The sequence below is a fragment of the Mastomys coucha genome, unplaced genomic scaffold (assembly GCF_008632895.1).
Source record: "Mastomys coucha isolate ucsf_1 unplaced genomic scaffold, UCSF_Mcou_1 pScaffold20, whole genome shotgun sequence".
Lineage (NCBI taxonomy): Eukaryota > Metazoa > Chordata > Mammalia > Rodentia > Muridae > Mastomys > Mastomys coucha.
In genome coordinates, this window is record NW_022196903.1 from 19,312,979 (window position 1) to 19,340,356 (window position 27,378).

A 27,378-nucleotide genomic window follows, 5' to 3' on the forward strand; every position below is an offset into this window, starting at 1 on the left:
TACTGTGTACTTCCGCCTCTCTGCTCAATCTGATCTGTGACCACCATCAGCTGCTCTGTTGAACCTACTGTCTTCTAAAAACACTAAGGAGAACGATGGGCCTTTCTTGGCCATCTTCTTGCCTCTTCTCAGCTTCCCATGTTCCACCTATTATTCTGCAGATGGACTTCACTTTTGGCTTCTAGAACACCACGTTTCTGATTGTCCTCCTACTTTAATTAATTTCCCTTACCGTCCTTATAAATAGTAATTTCCTGGAAGTATATTTGTATCTATATTCCTTTAAACATTTTCTTTCTTTGTGATTATTTCTCATGTTCAAGAATTTAATTTCTGCCCTTAAAGATATGCTACTTGACATAATTACCTCCGAGAAGTACGTGCGTACTTATAAAGCCTGCTGCCAACCTCCTTGTGGATAGGTTCTCAGTAGGCCATATAAATCTGACCAGATTAAGTTAATTTCTCCAAGGAATATGCTTTTTCTCTTCTAGAAGTTCATCGCACCACTCTCTAGCCAGACATCACCAGAGTTGCTTTAAAGCCTCTTTATCTTGAAACTCTCATGACTAATTATAATGACCTTCTGGCTGTGTGATGCCTTGGATTTAAATACTGTCATCTCAAGAGTAGCCTTTCATCATTTCTCAGTGCATGAGTAATGTACTTCTAATTGGATTCTTACCCTAGACTCTTAGAATGTCAATCTGTGTGCACACTGCCACTCTAAACTATGCAAAAAAAATTGAGACTACCCCAGTTCTTTAAAAATATGCTGCAGATATTGCTCCATTTACTTTGAGTTATTCATACTAATTTTATTACTGTACATAGTGTTTACCTCTAAAATCTCTCTGAATAATGACAATTTTTTGCTAGCAAACTTTCTGTAGCATATGGCTAAAGGTCACTTTTCATTAAGGCAAATTTTGCAAAATTTTTCATTCATTTATTTATTCATTCATTTTATATCCTGAATGCAGCTCTCTCCTTCCTCTGCTCCCAGTCCCACCCTCCCACTCCCCTTCTTCCATTCCCCCTCTCCTTCTCCTAAGAGAATCCCCGCCCCTGCCTAGCACATCAAGTTTTATCAGGACTAAGCTCATACTTTCCCACTGTGCCAGACAAGGCAGCCCAACAAGGGGAAAGCAGTTCAAAAGCAGGCAACAGAGTTCAAGTCAGAGACAGCCCCCTCTCCAAGTGTTGGCGGATCCACATGAAGGCTAAGCTTTATTGTATTTCTCTTATGATGACGTCTATTATTATCACCATCTCTCGAACTATTTATAAAAAGTATATATGGACTTATGGGTAGACATATGATAATAAGTAGAAGATAAATAGACAGGTAAATAACTAGAAAAGAATTCAAAGTAAGTTATGTATTTTTTCTGTTTTTTTGTTTGTTTGTTTGTTTGTTTCTTTTTTCGAGACAGGATTTCTCTGAGTAGCCTTGGCTGTCCTGGAACTCACTCTGTAGACCAGGCTGGCTTCGAAATCAGAAATCTGCCTGCCTCTGCCTCTCAAGTGCTGGGATTAAAGGAGTGCGCCACCACCGCCCGTTATGCATTTTTTTTCAATACTGCATTTGGAAGATTGCACCTTGCTTTGACTATCAATGGGAGAAGTTACTGATATTCGATTTTCCTGTAGCCTTTAGCATTGAAAAGCAAAATCATTGCAAATTTATTACTGTTCAAAACAATGGCAAGTGGTATCAAGGAGAAAAGACTGTATTACCTTAGTGAGTTCCTAAGTAAAGCAGAATATTTCTCCAGTTCTAAAAAATGGGTAAAAAGAATATATATTGCAGAACTTTAAGTTTCTAATATTTTTCCAGTGAAATTGAATGAATATTGCCCCACTGTAGTTTTATGATACTACTGTATTTTGTATTCATGTAAACCTTACCTATCTATTTTATTTTATAACAGTATTTTCTATCAAATGGTAAATCGGACATTATTCTAATCATGATTTCCCTATATTTATTAATGTAAAGACAACATTTTGAAGAAAAACACTGAATTTCTAGGTATATTTTAAGTAGTTTATAAATTTAAAGGAAACTTTCATGATTAGGAAAATTTCATGATTAGAGAATTAGGTTTATGAAAATAATTACTGAAACATTTGTTTAAATTTTTAGAAGGCTCTTGACCTGATATTAAAAATAGAGTAATGCATGCAAAGTATCAAGAAAAAGATTAAATAATAAAGACATTTTAAAAACTGGCTGATACACTACACAGAAACACAAAGAGCAGGGGCAAACTCAGCGTGGACTCAACTGTATAAAGAGATTTTGTTAGCATGGTTTAGCCATTTAATATACAGCAGCTGCCCTCTGACACTGACTATTTAAATTGGGTCTCAACATTAGGAAGACAATTCTGAAGAGCTGGTTGAGATGCAGAATCTCTTTTCCTGATCACGGTTGCAGAAAAGATTCAGGAGTATTTACAGTTTTTAATTTGGCTATTTGTGGAATATAGCCCCCCAAGATTAAATTTTAGAAGTCCTCCATTTGTGCATCAAATACATTTCAACTATTTCTTCCTCAGTGATTGTTTAGATCTATGAAGTACCACTGAAGAAGAGAGTACATACAAACCCCATCCCTAACCAAGAAGCTATTTGCAAGTGATACCTGGTGGGAAAGGGAAAATCAGTTTTCTCCAATGGAGTGTCATTGGGTGTATCAACTACACTTCAGAGCAGAGAATATACCCAAGTGGAGTTAACCACCAGAAAATGTACTTTTTAAAATGTCTTTGTATTTTCTTTTGGTATTTTTTCTTTCTTTTTTTTTTTTGTTTTGATTTTCATTTTTGTGTTTTTTTGTTTAGAGAGAAAGAGAGAGAGAGAAAGAGAGAGAGAGAGAAAGAGGGAGAGAGAGAGAGAGAGGGAGAGAGAGAGAGAGAGAGAGAGAGAATGGGAAGATGGGGAGGACCTGGGAAGAGTTGAGAAATGGGCAAAAACATGATCAAAACATACTGTTTGAAAAGGTATAAAAACAACATAAATATATCTTTATACTACATATATAAATTAAAACATATGTAAGATGGATGTATATTCACAGAAACATTAAATATACACAAAGATCTTCAATATCAAAACTGAACTTCTACATCATTATTTTTAGTACACAAGATGCCACTCTTTGTAGAATGGGGATTGGCATTCTTAGCCTTGCATTGTTGAAGAAGCTAGGTATGCAACAAGTTTTACAAATTACTTGAGAAGGACAATAGAGCCTAGAGTTCTGCTCTTTAGCATGCAATTCCCTGTTTCTGAACCCTACATTTTATGGGCAAAGCCTGTCTCCACTTCTTGAGCTTCTTAAAGGCCACTCTTCTTCCTAGCACTCTGACAAGTATATACTGTACTTGTGGGACTTGGAATAGACCTTGCTCCTGAGCTGTCAAAGAAAAACATGTATTTCTAATTGTTTTTCAACAGTTTTACATAATGCAAAGTATTATAGCATTATTTACACATTTAACTCTCATGTTTCCAAAATGTAACTGCTTTACATATGAAATATTACATCTTGGAGGAATTACCTTTTAGTTAAATTTTACAATTTACTAAAAATTATAGTATTTAAATCATTTAGATTTAATTAAAACACTACCACAGTTGAGACTGGAGATTCCTCAAGGTTTGTAATGTATAATCACAACTATAAACTTTCAGTTATTCATTCACATATCATCAGGATATCCTAATGCCTTTATCTCTGGTAGCTACTTAATTCTTCAGGGTTTTGTTTTTTGTTTCTTTGGTCGGGGAGGTTGGTGTTGCCAACTTCAGCCTCTTCCAGTTAATGCTCATGTTCACAGTTTAAGTTCAAATGTTCAGTATTCAAACTCGGCGTAAATCATCTCATGCAACAGTGCATTTTCATATCAACTGATTACCACGTTATTGAATTACCTGTAATAAGCAATTTATTCACTTTCTGGTAAGTGGCTCAGACAGGAATGCTGCTCCATTCCATCACAGAAGCATGCTGTCTCTAATATTAGCAGAGTAAGGCAATTTTTACAAAATCATGATCTTAGCTTAAGCAAGAGAATGGATCTTCAAACACATGTTAATTTACTAAAGACTACATATTCAACATCAATCCAAAGTTATATTTCTAAATATAGAGACATCCTGATAGGAAGCAAGGTGAATCGCGCATAACAGCTCAGTCCCTGAATTTGATGAGTCAGGTAAGCATCGTGTCTACGGTTTGTTTGCTGTCCACTTGTTGAATCACCAATCTGGTTTTACTTACGTATTGAAATGCTCAGAGAAGATCAGGTTGGTGGAGGTACCAGTGATTGTCGTCAGCCCACCAATGGTTGAAGAGTAAGCAATAGATAAACACATGAGCTTACACATCATGTGGTCCTTCTTTGACCGATATTTTGCTCCTGTGACTGCATTCTGTTAATAAGAAAAGACATTATGAGAACAGTTCTATTTGTGGGCATAACAACATTTTTACATACTGAATGTGTCCCAGCTTTTCTATTTCATATACAGGCTGGTGTTTTAAGACAGAACTTTGGAAGGTAATTGGAGTTAGTGGCATGAAGTGAGATCAAAGCCCCTTTAAGAGGAGACATTAAGAAGACATTTAGATTTCTCTTTACTAACTGAAAATATACGAATGTAGCAATGTGTGTACCCAGGAAGACTCTAGTCCCTGCCAGGCCTTGATCCTAGACTTAACTGTGGTAAATGAGGTTTTTGTTGGTATTTTATTATTGTAGTCTGGATTAAATAGTAAATAATACATAGGAATAAGTCATAGGAATAGGACAGTAAAATATGCTTGTAAGTAAAATATCGAAATAGTTCACAAACACAATTTCAGTCATTCTTTTAAGCTTATTTCATGTTTCTTATCCAATCCTTCTTTTTTTCTCCTCCCTCTTTTCATAACTTCCAATGCTTTCTATAACTTTCTGCTATTATTGATGGTACATGGTCAATAAATTCTTTAACATCTTTGTGAGATTCTCCACACCTTGGCCCTTTGATGGTTGATATTCATAAGACAGCATTCTAGAAACCAAATGTTTTCATCTTCATGATCAATAGCATTGAGAGTTGGTCTCAAAAACCTTGTTCCTCACTCTCTTCTGCAAAATAGCCCACATGTATATGCACACATGAGCATGCACACACACACACACACACACACACACACACACACACACACACACACACACACACTGGATCATATAAGTTAGGTGTTCCTTTTTTTTCTACACGTTTGATAGGGATTTTCTGAAGTAGATATTTAGTGCTTTCATTTAATACTTCTGTCTGGCTTGGTCTCTTTATTATACCCAAAACATATGTCTTGTTTTGTAAAAAAACATCTTGACAAAACCTGCAGAGACAGAGAAAGGGTTTTCTTAGCTTACAATTCCAGGTTACACTCTATCATGGCAGGAAAGTCACAAGGGCAGGAGATTGAACAACTAGTCACATCCAAAGTGCTTGGTTGTTTATGCTCAACCCAACTTTTCCATACTCATACAGTTCAGATTCCCTCAACTACGTTTATCCATGTAAATTTTGTATCATAGTAAGGTGGTCAGTATTATATCTATATACCAAGATACCAAAGTACAGATGAAGACAGGAGAAGCAGAGAGGTTAAATTAATTATCCAGTGTCAGTGCTTAAGAGTGACAAGTGTAGATAATTTAACTATTGTCTTGCTTTAAAATTTGGAGTTGTAGCCTTTTCTCTGTATTCTTTGTCCTCCCTAAAATATTCTCTTCTACACAACTTTGTTGATTTCTTTCTCCATAAAGCACTGTGAATGTATTCTTCCATATTTAGTACCATCATGTCCTCTTCATCTAAGTCAATATTATCTCTGGCCTGGGTTGATCTCGTAATATCTCAAAGACTCTGTGAATCAGTTGTTGATATTTCACAACCATTCTATATGTTACAGTCTTCAAATAAATCTAGGAACTATATTAGTACTTTATCTTTTGTTGTGCTATAGTCATGCATATTTTAATACTTATGGATAATTTTTAAACTAAGGTGTATGAACTATATCTGAAAGTGCCAAGAACTGCTAAAAGAAGATCCACTAGCTGTCATGGTACTCAAAACACACTCAAAAATACATTTATCCATGTATGTTGATTGCTGTGGTAGTGTTACAACGAACATTGGGAACTAGACATCATCTGCTTAATTATATTTCTTTTGATACATGCCTGTAAATATTGAATCATAGCTTAGTTCTATAGCTCATTTTGTAAAATACCTTCATATTATTTTATATAACGGCTACAACATATACTCACAAAGCACAACAAAGGGTGAATTTGTATTCCATACAGTAAGCTGTCTGTCTGTTATATTGGCAATGTAAGGCCTTTTCACAAAATCATGATAAGGAAAAATGACTGCTCTCTAAAAGTCAACGTGGATGTGGAAATGGCATTTAGCATGACTGGGCTCAGTACTATGGACTATAATTTACCTTTTACTTTTTAATTAATGAAAAGGTCAGACCCTATAGGTATCTACTCTTTACCCAACAGAAAAAAATATATAAAAATTCTATTTGCCTTATATTCTCTACATGGTAATGGTTTTTATTTTCCATGTGACCTTTTTTTCTATTAAAAATTACTTTAAAAGGTATGTAAAGTATGGCAAACTTCATTAAAAATCTTATGAGTCAACCTAAAAGATACCTGAAACTTATGGCCTATGTATTAAATATTTTTTATTACAAGAAAGACATCCAAAAACCCCAAACTAATGTATAAATTGGGCATTAATAAGATAATAGAATATTTTTGAAAATGTAATTTATATATACTTCTACAATTACATTAAAGTTTACAGATTTAAAAACAAAGAAAAATATAGATTTTATATGAAAATGAGCTACAAATGTTTGCATATATGAGCATAATGATTAAAATTTATTGCCAGGTCTGTAATAAAAATAATTTTAAACTAAGATGCTCTAGCCTTTTTCTACATAAAGAATGTAAAAACACCATCAATGCTAGTGTGAACATTATAACATGCATGTACCTGTTTTATGAATTCAAACAGGTAAAAAATTTAGAGTCAATTCAAATCCCACAATAAATAGATATATATACACTAAATGATCATACCAATCAAAGCTTTAACAGAAAGTTTTTGATGTAGAATGGAAGACATACATTTTTTCCATCCTAGTGTACATGAGTCTCATAACAGATTTATTATCATTTTGTGATATGGGATGCTGAGATTAACCAGTTACCCTGGAACAATGAGTAAAGAAATTATGGGGAAAAAAGATTTCACAGCAAATTAACCTTTTGTTTCCTGTTATGATGAGAGTTTGAGTTTAGAACCAAGTGTTTGATACCAGAAGAAGCTGGATTAAGTCATTGAGAATAGACAGTAAGACCCTGACTAAGAGAAAACATACAAATACAAATACAAATACAGGATGAAATATATCATATCAGAGAAATTTGGTGACTGTTGTGTATATGTTTGTGTTATAAGAGTCAGAATGGGTGGGGGAGAAAAGAGGGAGGGAATGAGAGAGAGAGATACTGAAACAGAGAGAAAATGTGAGAATTAGAAAGCAAAGAAGGATTTTAAAAAAATGAAGCATCTAGAAAATTAGATATGATGTGAACAGGAAGACTCTTGTGCCAGGGTGCCTGAAACCATAACCTTGTCATGGTTATGTTATGAATGGTTGAGTGCTTATGTCACAAAGTAAAGAAGACTTCTGTGAAATGACATAGGTAGGTTTATATGTGCAGTTAAACAGATAAATATATCCAGATGTACATAAGTGACTTGAGAAATGAGGGGCAAAGTGATGACTCAGAGAAAGATTTGACAGAATGAGTCAGAGATAGGATATGCCCAGCTCTCAGGAGAAAGCTATTTAGGAGCAGCTCAGGGAGAGTGAAGGCAGTCAGTCAGTTCATTCAGTCAGTTGGGAGTCAGTGCAGTGAGTGCCGTGAGCGCAGTGAGCAAAGTGAGTGCATTGCAGTGGAGTTTGTTTGTGAGTTCATGCAGTTCAGTGAAGGTCAGCAGAGGCAGTTAAAACTGGACAATAAGAAGGGGCCAGAAGATTAGAACAAATTGCTAGAGTTACTTTGGGGTCAAGCAGAACAACTCAGTGAGAAGCTGAGAGAAGCCAGATTAAATCAGCTAGCTTGGAAGAGAGTTTGAGCCAGAACAGCTAAGCTGAACCAGCCAGCCTGGATTCAGACTAGAAAGTGTGAGCTATTCACCAGTAAGCCTCCAAGATGACATTTTATTCTGGTGGATAAAAGTCCTATTTATAAGAAAAAAGTATTCAACTCTCCATATTTTAAAAAATCTTTCAAAAGGAATCAAGTGCTAGTCCCTTGACTTTTCTGAAAGCTGAAAGTTTGTGGAGTTCATTTTCCTACCCATGGTATTTTGAACTCTCAGATTTCTGCTTCTTAGCTGCCACCAGGAGGGTTTTAATGATAAATATTTTGTTCTTCCAGCATGGAAGGTCTCTTTCTATGTCTCAATATGTCTTTTACCTCTGTTCTCTATTCTTTTCCTAAATCTTTTATTATTTTCTTGCTTTTGTTTCTTCATATTTCATCATCTGAATTTTCTCTTTACAGCATCTTCTGAAATCTTCCTTTTTTACTTAAACTTCATAAGTTTATTTGCATTGTATATTTCTATATTTTATAGTCTTGTCTCCTCCTACTCTTCTCCAGAATGCTGTTTAGATTTTATAAATGCAGTTTCTTCCTTTATCTCTCTAAACATATTAATGATGCTTTCCTTTCTCATATTTGACTCTTCTTGCACTGACTGTTACCTACACATAGCTGATTTCTTTTTGTTTGGAACTTCTTCATGCCTCAGGCTTCCTTCAGTTACCTAGGAATTTGGAGTTGCCTGCTCATATTCAAGGCCGCGAAATGCTACTTCAAAGCTGTGCATGTGTGCTTTGGGATTCACTCTTGGTTGTGAGCTTCACTGACAGGCCTTTTCTGAGAAAATTCTGTCAGGATGCTGTTGTTTATTCTGTTGTGCTGAATGCATTCCCCAGGGAGGACATTTCTGGACTACTGTCTGTTGACACCTGGAGGGCATTCGAGTAGGCTGCTGGCTCTGTGGAATAGAAGCAGGTCCCAACTGCCTACACTCCTGGAGGGCATTGAAGCAAGCAGGTTATCTCTACTCAGGGGAGGAGCTTTCATTTGGTACCCATAGCTTCACTATGATCGTCTCTCTTGACTCAGAGCCATCCCTGACATTTTATCCTCTGAGCTGCCATATCTAAAGATAATACTTCTTGATGGAGTGTGTGCTCAATGGTAGAGTGCTTTCTTGCTGTATGCACTACCTCAGGCCAATCACTTGTTACTGTTGTTTTAGTGAATTACTCTTCACTAATAAAGAATGGACAGATTAACCATGGTAGCTTTATGTCCCATTTGTCAACAGATCATATAACTAAAGAAGGGGAAATGGAGTAGAAGTTCAAATGCTTAGAGGTATAAAAACATTAGGCCTCATTTTGTTTGCATATTGAGTTTCCATGTGCTCAGTTAAATGGATAACAGATAATGTTATTTAGTTTTAATTAAGCTTGGTTTTTCATGGTGTACTTATGGTTAAAAATAATTTCTTTAAGGAAATTGTTTCTGCAAAGAAGTCACAAAGTGTAACTAATGAGAAAATGAGTAGGGTGAAAGGTAAGAGAGGATTATTCTCATACTTTTTGGTACGAACTTTTCATGAAGATCTATTTATTGAAGATCTAGTCAGAGATAACCTAGGGAACTCAGGCAAGAATGGTCTTTGAAATAGGTTTTCCATTCTTTGAAGCTACTAAAAGACTATGTTTCATACCACAAATGAGAAGAGCAACTTATAAGGCAATAGGGAGATGCACAGATCAGTAGTCAAAATTTAGCATTCAGGGCATGAAGGCTTTTCAGAGTGAAAATAAGCTATTTTTCAGCAATGCTTTAAATTATGATTTTTCATGGTACAGGATTTACTTACAATATTGTATTAAGTTAAATCCTAAACATTTGGAAGCTTCCTTTGTAATTTTTGAGCTCAGAAAAAATATATGTGGCACTAGATTAAAAATGTTCTTTCTATAGTGGTAAAAATGACTGAAGTAATATATAGATAATAGCATATTATCTATTTCAAATTATAACAAATCCAACTCCCTGTTTAACAATTTTAAATTAAAAACATTAAACATCCTTTTGAAAAATACCTCACTGAATTGTACGAAAGAAGAAATCTGTGCTAACCATAAAATATAGTGTAAATGAGTTTAATATTAGGAAGCGATGAGTCTGACTTTGCTCAAGAGATTTCGTTTATCTTGTTACAAAGAGAATTTGGAATGGAAGATAATGCCCAGGGCCAGCTGTGCAAGGGATGAGGGTAGGAAAACATTCATAATGCCCGTATCCTCTGTAGAGTAGGGAGAAGGAGATGTCAAGTTTTGCGAAGGAACAGTACAACGCATCCTAAAGATTCCTATCCTAAGTACTTCAAAGCATAAATTGTCATTACTTATGAGTTAAGGGAAATATGGTAATATAATTGAAAACTCCTGTAGGCAGCTGCAACCCTGAACTCAGATTTTTTTCCCCTGTGGAGATTTCAAGGAAAATTAGCACTTCAGTGTTTAGAAGCATGACACATGCAAGAAAATTGGGTAACCGCATGAAAAAGACCAGCAAACAAACCTGGCAAGAAAGCAACCCACCAAGTCATCAGAAACTAGAGCTATAGGATACAAGTAAGTCTATTTATCATTAATGAGCTTTTGGAAAGCTTTAAAATGCTAGTATACAAAATGGGGTTTTAAAATATAATTTAACACTCAGTGAAGAGGTTCATAATGAAATAGGAATAGCTTAAATAAGAACTGCTGAACTATAGGATTGATTTAAGTTATTTGTGAACAATCCACAAGTCCACCAAAAAGTAAAACAAAAGAGATTTCAGTATTTTTAAAAGACAAGGTTACTTAATGTGTTTAATTGGAGGGAGAGGCAGACATGATTAGGATGAGGTGGCAGCAGACTGATGACTTACAGGTTTTGGAAGAGACAACAGAGACTCATGATATTCTAAAAACTCTCTCTCCTTGTCCCTGTCCCTGTCCCTGTCCTTCTCCCTCTCCCTCTCCCTCTGTCCCTGCTACATGCTAGTGTGCTATAGCTGTAAGTCATGATGGGCATTTTTAAACTGAAGCAGCTCTCTCTATCTCTGTCTCTGCCTCTGTCTCTGTCTCTGTCTCTCTCTGTCTCTGTCTCTGTCTCTCTCTCTCTCTCTCTCTCTGTCACACACACACACACACACACACACACACTCATACACATCTCTAAAGTAACTGATAAGAAAAGATCACATACAAGTAACAATACTTTGACTGATAGCTGACTTCTCACAGAAAAAAAAAGTCAGAGGGCAGAAGAAATTAAAGTATGAGTGTCCACAGCTACTAAAATATACTTCCTCAAAGATGGCAAGTAGCTTTCAAGTAAACAAAAAAGTGGAGATTCAACACCAAAAGCCCCCTCTCTGAAATATAATCTACTTCTAGACTTTACTAACTTTGTAACACCAATAAAAATTGACTTCAAAGAAAAACTAAGGTTTCAAAGTGCAAGGAAAATAAATTAGAAATGATAAAAGATATAACTGTAAATAGTATAGAATATAAATGAATAATATTATGAATAATTGCATGCATTCATAGTAAAGTAGGACTAGTTAAACATGAAATGGAAAAATCTGAGTAGTCCTAAGCCCAAGACAATTGGAAGAGGTCCATTTGTCTTCTACTTTCCTTTCTTGCCCCGACTAGCTACAGTACTGAGTAGAGGGAGATAGTAGACCTTTCATAGACTAAATGTCTCCATCATGAAGATGGTACAGGAAAAACAGAAAGTTAAGGTCATTCTAGTTGAGGAACCATCATTTTAGACTATTTTTTTGAAAAACTTATTTTCCTGAAAACCTTTGTATTTTGGATATTTGTTGAAGTGTTCAAACACAATCCCTTACTAGTACCCATGGGAAAACCTAGAGGAGCACATCTAAGTTGTGTCAAGTGATGACTGAGTGGTATGTGACTAGTACATTAATCACCCTGGTAACTGGATTTCACCCCAGCAAGGGATAGGGAAAACAACAGAGAAGATTCGTATGTCTATAGAGCCACTGCAGTTTAAACTAAAGTACCAATTTTGTCGTAAGTCTGGGGCCAGGTGTTCTAAATTGCTATTGCCTTTCTGGGCAGAACTAATGAGGTTTGTTCCTAGTATTGAGAACTGTATTTATTGCTATGTTTACAGGACTATGAATTTTTTGGCAAGTATTAAGAAGTGTTGTCTTCCAGAATTTAATTTTTAGCTTTAAGAATTTTCACTCCCAGACTAAACAACCCCTAATTAAATGCTTGATGCACTTTGTTCAAGGATATTTTTTTTTCTCAAACCTTTTCCCTTTGAGGAACAACAGGTTATATTAAATGAATGAAGACAATTCTCTTTATTTTTTTCATAAAATGTATTGATTCTTCAATTTTCTTCATCCATAGATGCCTGGAAATTTAGAGATTGAGAGTGTGTAGAACTCAGAGCTGTCTCTGTGAGTAATGCCAAGGCTCTCCGTGGAGGCAAAGAGCTGGGGCTTTCTTCCTTTGGTGACTACAGCTTCATTTCTGGATGCCTAGAACTCATTTCTTATGAAAGTGCTAAAAGTGATATTTGGTTTCCTAGCTGTCACATGAGACTTGTGAAATATAATCACTTACATACGCTGGTGTTCTTTGGGACCAGCATTTGTTTTTCTAGTTCCTTTCTCTAAAAATATTGCAGGTGTGTTTAAAAAGCAGAGCAGAATTCATGAGCTACCCACTTGACCATCACTTCCATTCTGGGCATCAGTAGGATGCCTGTTAATACTTAGACCTTGCCCCACAGTGAGAAGAGAACTTTATGGGGAAAATAATCTCCCTTGTTTGGGATACAGCATGGGAGCATGCCCCTTAGTTATGATCACTATTGAGTCAATTCTTGAAATCTGAGAGACAACAGAATCTCCATCATCCTTCACTCCAGCCCATTGTAATCATCTCCAGCTGCAGCCAGACGGCTTTTCTATCTACATGAGGACTTTGCAGTTCCTTAGCAAGAGCTTTCCAGTTAATTTTATATCTCAAGCATTTGTAATATTTTTCAAAGTCATCATAGAAGGTTTTATGAATCATGATGACATTTCCAAACATGTACACGAGAGAAAGCATATAGTTTTTGTCTGTCTGAATTTAGGTCACCTTGTGTAATAATAATAAAGTCTCCAAACCCGCCCATGTTTCTGAAATTTTCATAGTGTAAATTTTTCTTACAGTATAATAAAATTCCATTTTATATATGTGTGCAACATTCCATTATTCATTTATCTGTGGAAGGGCTTCTGGGAAGTCCCATTTCCTTACTGTCATGAACGAAGCATCAATAAAACTGGATTGCAGCTTTACAGGCATCTCTGTGGAAGGATATGGAGTCCTTATGTATGTTCTCAGGATTTGCCTAGCTGAATCACATAATAGTTCAAGCTTTAATATTTTGAGAAACCTCAATACAGATTCCCATAGATTAGCCTTGCTAATCTAGACCCTCACCAGCAGTAAGGAAGGGTTTGTCTTTCCATAAATTCTTACATTTTATTGTCAGATTTCTTGGTAGTACCCATGCTGAGCTGAAGTGTTATATCAAAGAAGTTTTAATTTGCATTTGCATTTAAAACTATTCATTGTCTATTTATGTTCCTTTGAAGACCATTCATCTGCTGATTTGAACAATCCCTTTGTTTTCCAAACCACTATTTATTTTTCCATACCAAGTTTTAATATGACTCACAGTTTTATTTTATGCCTTTTCTACTTACTTTTATTACAATTTATATACATTAATTATTTTAAATCAATTGTAATTGATAATACTGAAATTATCCAAGCATTTAGCAAATAATTACTGAATACTTACTATAGCCACCACTGTCCCAGATATATAGTGTAATGATAATACTATACCTATATGGGTCTTACAGTTTAGAATATGAAGCAGGTAATAGCAAAATAAACTAAAAGTAAGCATATTATATGTAACCTATGAGAAAATGATATATTCTTTAGAGAAAAATAGGATGAAGTGTGAGGATATGGACCATGGGATATGGTTGCTACTATGAAGAAGAGACAATAGGCGGCTCATTGGCATGGTAATATTGGGAATATGTTAAATTCATTTTTCTTGGTCAATGTGATATTATTATAGTAAATAGAGCATTTATTTGGGATCAATTATAAATTTTCTCCAACTTAAGAACTGTTATTTACTATATAGTAAATTATATCTTCCTCTATCTATCTCTCATCTCTCCACCCCTATCCCCCTTGTGGTGTGTGTGTGTGAGGGGTGGGATTTACTGCCTTTGAAGTAACAAGGTAAGGTTATTAATAATCTCACATTAACTTAATCTCATTATTTCAGGTTTAATAAAATTTAGGACAATTCTGAATTTTTATAAAGTAAATGGTTTTAACTGAATAACACCATATTAATTTTTATTAGATAACAACTTTAATTCTTTTGAAAAACGTGACAGAACTGTGAAAATTATGGCAAAAGTTCAAGTCTCTTGTTTGTGAAAGAATCTCACTCTGTGGCCCTGGTTTGTGTGCCACCACTGCCTGGCTTCCTAGAACTCACTATATAGCCCAGGCTGGCCTCAAGCTCATGGCAATTCTCCTGCTTTAGCCTTCCAATGGATGACATTACAGGTACAGATCACTATACACAGTTTCAACCTTTCTTTTTTTTTTTAATCATTGAAATATATTTTAAACCACTCTTTTCCAAAGGAAGGTACTATTTATATCTTTATGGCCTGTAGATAAAATGTGATGTCAAACTATACAGGGTTTATTTTAATCAATAGAACACCCTATCTACATCAAGAACAATACAGATAAACAAGACATTATGAACTCAAATATGCTTTTTATTTTATAACTAGATAAATTGGGTATAAAGTCTTTCATATAATCACTCATTGTTAAATTGTCTAATATAAGTCCGATAAACAGCTGCAGCTCTTTAGAATTGCAATGTGAACCATATAATTTGTTTATTCTTGAAAATGGAGCTATGATTGTTAAGAATCAAAATTATTTTAGATTTCTAGGTTTAATTTGGAGTGCCTGTAAAAGCCAGGGAATTAGGAAGGGTTAATGGAGGAAGAAAGTGAAGAAAGATTTTTAGGGAGAAAGACAGTGGAACACATGTGGTAATGAAGGCAGAAAGTGGAATAACTGCGAGGGTGTAGATAAAGTGGAGGTGAGTCAGAGGGTAAGGCAGACGAGGGGATGGGGAAGGAAAAACAAACACTAAGAAGTTTTGAAAGAACCACATCAAAACCTATTATTTTATAAGCTCTTGCTCTCTCTCTCTCTCTCTCTCTCTCTCTCTCTCTCTCTCTCTCTCTCCCTTTCTCTTTCTCTCTCTTTCTCTCTCTCTCTGTATGTGTGTGTGTGTGTGTGTGTGTGTGTGTGTGTGTATGTGTGTGTGTAAATTGGCACTGGGGAGATAGCTTAATAATTAAGAGTACACATTGCTATTACAGAGGACCCCAAGTTTCTTTCCCAACCCCCACAACAGACAGCTTATAATTGCCTGTCACGCCAACTCCAGGGGATTTGACCTATATCTTGGCCTTCTCAGGCCCCTGCATTCATGTGTACATATCCATTTACAGAATATAGAAACATACATATACATAATTAGACATAATAAAATCAAGTTTAGAGTTACCCTACATAGGGGGTATAATGCTCTCCAAGACACAATAGGTTTTCAAACAAAGAACCGAGTGTCATGTCTGGCTCTCTTTGATTTGTTGATCAGGGATATATCATAGACATCCAGAATAACACACTCTATAGTCACTGCTACTGGTTGGTTACTCCACGGGATTTGAAGGTAAGACCCTATTTCTGAAGATACCACACGCTTGGGGAACAGGGCATGGGGACTCCAAGCTGGTACTGACCTGAAAGCTTTCTCCCTACTATCTAGTTTTCATAGTGATAAGAGGTGCTATTAAGGCTGGCAGTGGAAGAAAATTAATCAACAGTCTTACCCAAAGGTGCATCCCGTGAACTAAAGAAATGACCAAGTCTAATAAGGTATGCCCATTAGATTAAAAGTGGCATATATATTATGGGAATAACTAACCATTTTTTTTCATTGAATTTAAGGCCCACTTCAAAGGACAAAAATTAATGAATGACACTCCAAACCAGCCAAGAGCCCATGACTGAGCAGTTTGAAGAACCAGCCATTATTATTTTGCTAAATATACATAGTATCAAACTATCTTCTAAATACACATAGATGAAGTGTACTTCTCAGCCCTCATCAAATAAGCTTGTTTTGTGCAGTGGACCACGTACATGTGTGTGTGTGTGTGTGTGTGTGTGTGTGTGTGCATGTGGCTCGCAACTGGTCAAAAGGCAGAGCATATGTTACTGTGAGGCTCATCTCTGAGTGTTATGTCTTCATCACACCCTCTTTATCAAAGGCTCAAGGAACATTATGGAAGAGCCGGAAGTTTGAGAGGACTGTTGCAAAACATCCGTGTCTGGATATAGCAGAACTACTAAACTCAGGAGGTCACAACTCTAGCTGCAGCTTCTTATAATGTTTCCTGGGCCTTTTTTTTTTTTTTTTTTTTTTTTTTTTTTTTTTTTTGGGTTTTTTCGAGACAGGGTTTCTCTGTATAGCCCTGGCTGTCCTGGAACTCACTCTGGAGACCAGGCTGGCCTCGAACTCAGAAATCCGCCTGCCTTTGCCTCCCAAGTGCTGGGATTAAAGGCGTGCGCCACCACCGCCCGGCTTTTCCTGGGCCTTTGATAAAGAGAGTGTGATAAAGATATCACACTTAAGAGATGAGCACCTCACAGTAACGTATACTCTGCCTTTTGATCAGTTGTGAGTCACATGTGTGTGTGTGTGTGTGTATGTGTGTGCACGTGCACACAGACTTCTACACAAGATCAAGCCAGCAAAACTCCTATGGTGGATGGAGGAGGGACTCATGAGGCCTAACCTTACCTTAAGACCTCTTGAAATTCAATAGCTCCTAGAAAGGGACGGTTTCCTTCAGTAAACCTCCACTTCCAGTGAGTGGCCCTACATTCATGCTTATAGGCAGAGCTAACTGGATTCAGTGGTTTATTTTTACAAGGGGGAAGGAAATTAAGTGGTTTAGGAGAAATGGGTGGGTTGGAGTTTGGGAAGATTAGGAAGAAGTGGGGGTCAATATGATCAAAACACTTTATATACACATATGAAAATCTCAAAGAGAAAATAAAAATATTTCCTCTGTATACAAAGCACTGTTTTTTCTTTCTTCCTAAAAGCCTATTCTACAAGGAAAAAAATCTCTTATAGCTGAATTTTAAAGTAGTGGGGTCTGAAAGACCATATAGATCAGCACTTTCAGTTTTACTTTCTCTCTTCTAAATTAGATATCGATCTTTATTGCCTACAGTATACTCCCACCTACCTTACTATTTTTATGGCAAAGCTTTTCTGCATCTGTGTTCCCCATCTCAATCCACAGCATCCCAATCTACCCTCACTGTTTAGAACAGTGGAGACGTTTTATATAATTCTTTTTCTCATTCCCAGGGCCTGATTAATCAGAAAACTCAAGTCAGGTTCCTATCTCTTTACTTCCACAGCGTTACCAGAGACTGCATCCCAAAGCAGAATTTGCCATGCTGCCCATTAGCTTTGAGGATTCTTCCCACAAGAGAACCTTCCAACTTACTGTGGGCCCAAAGAGCTGCTCTTAGCCTGGCCAGGCATCTCACTCCTCTCTAGCACCTTTATTCCAAAGGCTGTGAGCTTTGAAACATTGAGATTCTGATAAATATATTCTTTGATTACAGTGCCTTTTTCTCATTTACCTCTTCATACTCGATCTTTCCTTAATTGGAAGGTAAATATTGAATTCCTACCGTGTTTTAGATAGTGGATATGCTGAGATTAAATCAGAATACAGCAAACATGTTCTTATAGACATGGAACTTGAAATCTTCTCTTAAAGACTGTCATCTTCCCAGACTCAAGCACTTGATCTAATTAATATTCCTTCTCCATGATATGTTCATATTAAACAAATTGTGCTACTTTTTGGAAAGCTTGGCTTTGGGGGAAACTTGTAGCTTTTTTGTGTCTGTATATCATTGTTGTTTTGCATTCCCTAGATTCTGAAATATTTATACTAAAGAGTAGTCTGTATTTTAACACCTCTCCCTACAAAGCCCAGAACACATTGGATAGCAAGTCAATTTGAATCTAAATTTTAGGCATGGTGCCAGAAAGCTTGCTTGCTAAAGTCATTTCTAAGGAAGTTACTGGCTATGTGTACATTTTTAACCCCTTCTGTTTAGGCTTGCTAGGTTTCATGAGCGTATGCAAAGTTTATTTTCCAATGTATGCTTCTATAACACTCCTGCCTCACTTAATTTTTAATGTTTTTATAAAGAATATTTCTATCGTCAAAGATAATAATGTTTTCGCAAACGTATGATTTTTTCATAAAAACCTTCAGTTAGATACAGCTAATGCTTTAAACCTTGTCTTGTGTTTATTTTCTCTTTCTAGAGAACTCATTCTTTCCTTGAAATTTCTATAAACAGTAATGTTCCTTTTCCCATTGAGCTGTGTGCTAATGTATTAGACAGCCCAAGGAGGAAATATATACCTTGCTCTTCTCTTCTTAATGCCATGGTTACTGTAGGACTATTTCTAAGTAGGATTATTTTCAGCTGTCTTGAGAAATTCTGCTCCTGGTGCAATGCATTGTAGTATTTTTATATTGATTTATCCTAAGGAAATGCATTGCATGGTACGGTTTTCTAAGGTCCCCTTCCTCTCCTCAATGTCTACAACAGCTACAACCCTTTTGCCTAGATTTAACAGAAGCAACTCATGAATTCCACATTGAAATTTTAGTGGCAGTGGGAATGCTAAAATAACATGCTCGCTCACTTGTAAGTATACGAAAAAGGGTGTTCTAAGTCTGTAACCTGAAGAAACAGAGATGATGCTAATGAAAACCAGGGTAATAAGTCAACAAGATTTAATAAGAACTGAAACAGTATTCTGGGAGCAAAACTGTGTTGCTTTAAACTCATTTGGCTAATTGCCATTACCATAATTCTAATAGAAGGAAAAAATAATGATGTTAGTTTACAAAGTCTAAAATAATTCTTATCTGGAAGTCTATTGAGGAAGGCTTATCAAACCATTGTACCACACTTGGGCCTTTTATACAAATTAATTTTATATGAGAAAGTAATACATTTTAAAATAGATATCTATCCAATTAGAGTGTGAATATAATTCATGTACAAGTATTTAGGAAGAATCAAATGTTATGTACCTTTTCTGTTTCCATCTTCCTTGACACTTTCCCTGTGTCATTACTGCTTCTGAAACATAAATTGGCCCAGTTTATAATTTCATCAAAATGTAATTTGGAAAATCTTTATTAATATCAATGGTCTTTACCCTGGAGCTGGTTTTGTTTTCTCTTTTCTTTCATTTGTTTCTTGTCCAATAACAGTTTCTGTAAGACATTAAATGAAAGAAAAACCATTTAAATAGAGAATTATTATTGGATCTGCATATATCCACACATGATATGTATGCATGCATTAGAAGGTAGAAGCATTATTTGAAATTTAAAAATAAACAAGTTCACCTTATATCAATATAGTATCCTTCTTTTACAAGCACAAATATCCTGCAACATCATCCATTGCATCCGAGCAGTTCATCAGAGCAAGAAATACCAATGGTGGAATTTAATGCTGTGTTGTACCCCAATAGGATGTAGGAATTAAGTATCTATAAGGTATGCAGGAAAACCATTCATGAGAAAGAAGAATAACCTGGATGTCTACTGATAAAGACATACGAGCATCCCATTGGACTGGCTGGAGGGTACAAAGGCATTCTTTCTATTTATGCCAGAGTATATTCAACAGTTAATTTAATGTAAAATATTTGTAGAATTCATTTGGATAGATACTGGGAACTACAAAAAAGAGTGAGGCTAAATGCATCTCATGCATTTAGGCATTCTTAATTCAAAATATATCCCAGCAGTATTGAATTTATGCCTACTGCTCAAATGACTAGACCCCACTGTGGCCATATCAATCCATGATACCATCAATGTCCAGTCCATGGGCGGCAGATTCATTGAAATAAGTCATCTGAGTGGCCTCGGCCTCTGCTTCAGCACTGATGATCTGCTGCGCCACAGCCTCCACGATGGGCATCACCATGGCAGCAGTAGAGGTGTTGCTAAGCCACATAGATAAGAAGGCAGTGCTGCTCATGAACCCCAACGTCAGCCTGAAACGAGACGGTCTTTAGTGTGGAGTGTGTGCTGGCCAGCTTGTGCAGCTCTCTGTAGTCAACTATTGAAGAAGTGTTTGCAAATTGGAAACAATGTTTTTGTGCAGCTCTCTGTAGTCAACTATTTAAGAAGAGTTTGCAAATTGGAAACAATGTGTTTCAGAACTCAGAAGGTAAAGTTTCTGCCCTGATGGAGAACTCTAAGTGTAGTTACCCAGACAGGTAGGAAGTTATTAAGATATGCCTCCCCTAATGGGAGGAGAGGCCCTTGGTCCTGTGAAGGCTCGATGCCCCAGTGTAGGGGAATGCCAGCGCAGAGAGGCAGGAGTGGGTGGGTTGGTGAGCAGGAGGAGGGGAATGGGATAGGGGGGTTTTTGGAGGGGAAATTATGAAAGAGGACAACATTTAAAATGTAAATAAAGAAAATATCTAGCCGGGCAGTGGTATATGCCTTTAATCCCAGCACTTGGGAGACAGACACAGGCACACTTCTGAATTTGAGGCCAGCCTGGTCTACAGAGTTCCAGGACAACCAGGGCTATACAGAGAAACCCTGTCTTGAAAAACAAAACAAAACAAAAAATCTAATAAAAAATATGTTTTTTAAAAAAATGTGTATCCCCTTATGGGTACAAGGGAAACATTCTTTTCAAAGTCAGGTTAAAAACTTAAATTTACACCTAACTACATGTTGGTATGTAGCAAAACAGCTTGCAGTATTTCCCTAATACTTTTTTTTTTTTTAATGAATGACTACTTGTCTCTAGACCTAAGGAAGATAAAAGTGCCACCAACAAATGAGAATCCCCTGCTTTTGTGTCATCTTTGGGCCATTTTTCTGTTTGTTAGTATGTGCAGTTAGAAGAACTAAGAACTAGGAACAGGGTTCATATTTATAGATCTCCCTTCACTCCTTCACTCTCCGGGTTCAATACATAGTGGGTGGAGAAAATGGTTACAATCACTTGCTAAAAATGAGGTTTGAGAATTTTCTATAGATTCTGTTATTTATGCTCTCCTGAACTTAGCACTCCTTCCTATTGTCAAGAATTAGATTTATTACTTGTCTTTTCTTATGAATAGAGTAATTCATCCTTAACATAACAAATCTAAGACTTTGGGCCTTAAGCCATTTCTATAAAATGTCATCATAAAATTTGAGCAGGGTGGAAGGGGTGTTGATCTAAGATGCCAAAAATCATTCAGAAGGAGATATTTTTATGGAGTGCTAGTTATATAATCTTCTTTTTAAAAAACTAGGTCTATATAAACAATTCTTTACCATATTTCCAACTTGAGTATGATATTTTCATGTGTGAAACAACATAAAACATCTTAGAAATATGCTTAAACAGAACTTACTCTCAATTTAAAATTAAAACTGTAATGATACTATCATTAAAAACGAAAACTATACTAACTTATAGTATCTATAGAGTGTATAGTTTTTCCCATATTAAAAATATTAGCATCATGTGAAGCTGCTTCTGGCGGAAATGCCTTAAACCAAAGAGCCAAATAATGATGTAATGGACAGGAGTCCAGCCTTACTTCACACTTCAGTTTCCTCTCTCCTGGAACAATGACCAGATGATCAAGGAAAAGATTTCTATGGTACCCAAGAGGAAAAGGCACTATTCCACTGTATTTATATAATAAATATATTTTAAAGAAATACATTCATATAATAAAATTCTAAGTAATATATTTTGTCATATTTGTCTCATATGTGTCATATATACACAGAAAAATGTGCATGAACATGCATACATAGTATTGGTATTTTAGTAAAGAAATTTCCTCCACCGTGGTAAACACCGAGTCTCCTATGCCGTTGAAGAAATTCTACAACAGAAGTCAATTTTTTCTTAATTTCCAAAGGATGATAAGAAGGGGAAAAAACCACCTAAGGCTTTAAAGTAAACATTATGCAAATTATTATGACACTGGAAATGTTCCTTAGGTGATGTTCGTGTTTATAACAAGAGGTGGAGTAGAACCCAAATAGCCAATTAATTTAATGGAATGAAAAACATTCATTTCAGTGAAGGGGAATCAGTCAAATGAGTAATTTCATATACAGAAGAAAATTCTCAATTAATTGTTTCACTTTGCAACACTTGATTTGAAAAGAAAAATGTGTTCACCTTGAAATTTTCCTGCACAGATTTGTATTCTGTCAGTAATGGCTTTGTCTTTCGTTCTTAACATCCTCCCTGTGGATAAAGGGTGCTCTTGAATGAGTTTTGAATGTGTAATCAGCCAAATAAACAAGATTGGATTGAAATCTACTCTGAAGTGTATCAATCTCCTGTGCTGGGGTTCAAGGCTCCTCTCCTCTTTGATTCCAATGGTGTGTTAAAGCTGAGAGCCTTGTGTGCATCTCTTCCAATCTCTCTGAAATTTGACCTGCAGTGAAAGGAAACTTGCTGCTGTTTTTCTCCCATCCTTCAAGTACACTTCACATCACCTTCAGAATTTCATGGTTTCCCTGTTATCCAAGCCAGTTCCTGCATTACTACTCAGATATTGCTGGGCACCCAATTATATGCTTAGGATATAGTGTGGGTGCTGTACATATAATACTCACCAGGCCGGGTTCACCCCCACCATCATCACCATCTTCAGAGCGATCCTCTTGTGCAAATTCCATTTTTCTATTGATGTTGCTAAACAGATGACTCCAATTAGCAGAAGGTGAAAGTCTTTGAAGTAAGCAGAAGCCACCTGAAAATTCAATGAAACCCATGATTACGTATCTTGGTCCAGGAATGAAGTACAACAGACACTCTTAGGCTACTACTCTTAACTGTGACCTTCAACTGTGCAATTTTCTATTGTGTCAAACGATGAGTAAATGTGTTTGAATACACGTTATCTATAGTTTCAACCAGAAACAACATTATTTTAAAGAATATAGGAAAATGTGCATATAAAAAGCTCTAGATTTTTTTAAAAAAAATGAGTCACTTCATACAAGTGGTGGTATACTTTAATTTCTCCATCCATAAACTGATATTACTGTTAAAATGTTTTATAGTGGAGTGCCAATGACTAGAATGTCAGGAAATTCCACATTAGTCCCATGTTTGCAAATCTTCATCCTTACCAACCTGAATTCACAACTTTATCACTACCTGCTTTCTGATAACCATAGTCCTCCTTCATATTTGAATGATTTAATCTTCAAAGTAGTTTGTTATAAAACAAAGGTCCTTACCTAAAGACTGCCATTTTAAACCATTTTTACTTATCATCACTCAGAGAAGAAGACAGTGTTCAGTCACTTTGAGCAACTATTTATTTGCCAGAGTAATTCCAAAGAATTACCCAACACTTTTAATACAAAACTCCTGATGCTGTTATAATTCTGTGTTCAGTTAAGTTAGAATCTCAACTCTTATCTGGATTTTTCTCCCACTGGCCTTCACAAAACCTTTAAGTGATAATTTATCTTATAATTTTCAAAAAGTGGTCTGACATTTTTCCTATTTTCAGGATGTCTTAAATTTTAATAAATTTACTAATCATTTCTTAGGGAAAGCATCTCATGCAACTGGTATTTAGAAGTGGTGTTAGGAAATGCTTTATAAAATCAAATCACAAAGCTATGCTGAGCAAAGTCAAACCATGCTTTCTGAATGTACTGGGAGGGGGGTGGAATGTCTATCCTGTATATCTCTGGGCTTTTCTAATTTTTATCTGCTTCATGTTCATTTCTTCCCTTTAGGTATTTTGTAAAGCCTTCATGCAATGTCCCTTCATAGGATCCACAGTGATGCTCTTTATCAATGGTCACTATATGCTGGGCTATCAATTCTGAGGGGTTATACTGAGACTGAGCTGACTGTATGTGCTGGAAAATGGAATGATACTCCTGCTCCTTTTATTGCTATGGATTAGATCCCTTCAAAGCATTCATTCCTGAGCCAAATAAGCCACTGCATCATACAAGGTCCTCATCAAACGAGTCTATCCAGCCATTGACTTGGGCCTCATTACCCTGAGGAAATGTCTCCTTGGTTTCCCAGCTTGTCATAGCTTTCAAAGGTCTTTCTTGGGGAAGCTAATAAACTTTTCTCCTGGACTACCTTGTATGCAGTCACCGAGAAATATTTTTCTGGCAAAAAACCCCTGTGCTCACTTTTGGCTCCTCTTGGATGTTCCATCCACATACCTCATTTCAGGATCTCTCTGTGAAAGGTTCCTCCTCCAGCTCCTCTGCTTTCCTCCGCTTTCCCTTCCCTGCCTGAACCAGGCTCTCCCTCTTGCCTGACTTCTTTCTGGTTTTTGCTTGTACTGGCTATGACTTTAGACATTGATTTGGGCTCATCATCAAACTCAGGTTCCTCCCTTTCCTTATTTTTGTCCTTATCATGCTCATCCATCTCCTCCTTGTGGAAGTCAGATATCTTTTACTCCAAGTCATCCTGGAGCTTATGCATTTCAGGTGACTGGCTACCTCAGAAGGGCTTCTCAGTGTCCATTTTTGGAAGCAAATGGATTAGATTTCATTTTTTTTTTACATCAGCATCAGAGAAACCCCCTTTGTCCCCCAGCTTCTCTTTATTAGTATTTGTTTGTTTCTGCTTTTTATCCTTCCTATTCTCTGTCTTCTGCTCTTGTAAGATTTTGTATGTGCTGCTTCTCCTGAAGGAGTGGTTTCCTCTTTCTGAGATGAACCACATGCAGAGCCAGTGACTGGTGGACTCTTACCCACAGAGCTCATTTTGGATGGATTCAAAGACCCAGCGCCATGGGTCAAACTGACCTTGGTGTGCTCCAGACTGATATCTAGCACCACCTGACATGGAAAAATCCATCTGGATATGTTAGAAAGTAGAGGACTGGGGTTTGGCAGGGGGCTAAGACATGGTGACTTTTGCCTAACCACCATAGACTGGAGGGGAATTTTGAGAACAGGGACTTTTTCGGCCCAGGGACTCAGGTCAAAAACTGAGGCTCATGATGCAGAACCAGTGCCATAGATGGTGGTGTCTGGCCATGGCTTTGAGCTCTCAGTCCCTTTTATATCTTGAGAAGTGCCTCCAGAGAATATCTGCTCCTTAACCTCATATCCCTGGCTATCACCAGCTACCTGAAGTGGCTGGCTATTCTTGGAAGAGAACTTTTTTCTCTTTTGTGGACTTGCACCTAGACAACTCAACTCTGCTGTGGTTTGAGGATGACTAGGAGGACAAGGAACGTCATGACCTGTCAGAGGATGACTTATCAGAGTTCCTAGAATGGCTCCTGGACAGTAGTGAAGGGGACCTTCTCTTTGGATATCTGTAATGAGAACAGTCCTGACCAGGGCTGTATGCTTGCTGGTAATTCTGCCATTTGGAACAGTAGTTTCCATAGCCACCATGGTTATATTGCCCCCATAGATAAAAAGCCTCGGTTTCACCCATGGAAACTATTACTCCTGTAGCCTCTGTTGTGAGCTCAGAAATCTCAATTCTGATATACTCGGAGGTGATTCCTTTCTCTGTTGTGAGCTGCAGCATGTGATCTGGAATGAGACCTAGAACTAAGCCTGTGCTTCCTTGAGTGGCAGACCGATTGGCTTTGGGATCAAGACTTTCAAAACGAGGGAGACTGAGATCTAGATGTAAATCTTGAACGAGAAGAGCAGACCCAGACTTGGATTTATTTGTTTTTAACGTCTTGGAAGAGATTACACCTGAGAGATTCTATTATTGCTTTAAGCCCATGCAAAAATTCTACTTTAGAGGCTGAAGAGATGGTTCATTTGTTAAGAGTGGTTGCTGTAATCAGTCATGGTTATACACGTCTATATCCCTACCACTTGGACTGGTGGGCCAAAGCCAGTATAGCAGTCTTTGTACAACCAGCCCGAACCTCGAGCCACTCTCCTCCCAACTCCCACATTACATCTTTTTGAGAATGAGAAGAATTAAATGTTTCATAACACAAAGAAATGACAACCTTTTAGGAGCTGCAGAGGTTCTCATCTGAGACCAAAGGGATGTCTGATAGTTTTTTTCTCCCTCTGCTACCTCCCTCTCCCAATTTCATCAATGATGAAACATCTGGAATTTCTAAGTGAATCCTGCTGTCGTTCTGACCTGCCATGCTTCTTTTCTTTACTATAACTTGCAACTGCTTACTTAACTCTATGCTACATGCCTGACACCTATTCTGTGGCTTCAGAAACTGATGTTTTAAAATCATCAAAAGTCTTGGCACAAACTAAAAATTCTGTAAATAAAATTGAATAAGTTAAGGAGTGAGTAAAGAACACAGTGATTTTTGAGCTCCTGCCTTCCAAATGTCTTTATTCAGTCTTAACCCTTCCAACCAACCAACTCTGTGCCATTTCTTTCTATAACTGTTTTAGTATATTGATTTTTCCCATGTGTCTATTCCTGTAAACACCTTTTCCCCTCAGTAGTTCTTCGAGAAGGTTTTCTTGGCCTACTCTGAAATATTTCTAATCTGTTCTCACAATTGCATATACTCTAGAAGGTTTCATGTGTGCTCTTTTTGTTTCATACATTTGATGGCAAATCCTAGAGACTTAATCCCTATCTCTGTGCGACTAACATGCATACTATCGAACACAGCAGAGATCACTTGCCGAATGAGTGGTGACTTCAACACTCTTTGTATTCTGACAGAGAAGTCCAAGTTCCAGAATGTGACCCCAACAGACATTTCCATTTCCCACAAACATCTAAATCTTAGTGATTCAAAATAGCAGACACCTTCTCAACTCAAATATCCATCAATACTTTCTTCCTCCTGTTCTGTTTCATGAAGAATAAAACTCCCTCTAGTCTGTAGACTAAGTCAAATTTCAGAGTTATCTGAAATT

The 27,378-nt window shown here is 36.7% G+C and overlaps 1 protein-coding gene and 1 pseudogene across 1 annotated transcript in view; both read right to left on the minus strand.

Annotated features, from left to right (window-relative positions):
- The window catches only part of Slc13a1 (solute carrier family 13 member 1), a 74,942-nt gene that overhangs the window by 25,929 nt on the left and 21,635 nt on the right, over positions 1-27,378 (minus strand). The window contains exons 3-7 of the mRNA XM_031380770.1: positions 23,128-23,264; positions 20,347-20,534; positions 19,683-19,740; positions 19,555-19,603; positions 4,292-4,443 (exon numbers count right to left, since the gene is read on the minus strand). Coding sequence (XP_031236630.1) covers positions 4,292-4,443; positions 19,555-19,603; positions 19,683-19,740; positions 20,347-20,534; positions 23,128-23,264 — 584 coding nt within the window. The remainder of the gene's footprint in view (positions 1-4,291; positions 4,444-19,554; positions 19,604-19,682; positions 19,741-20,346; positions 20,535-23,127; positions 23,265-27,378) is intronic.
- Positions 24,138-27,224, minus strand: LOC116097981 (annotated as a pseudogene).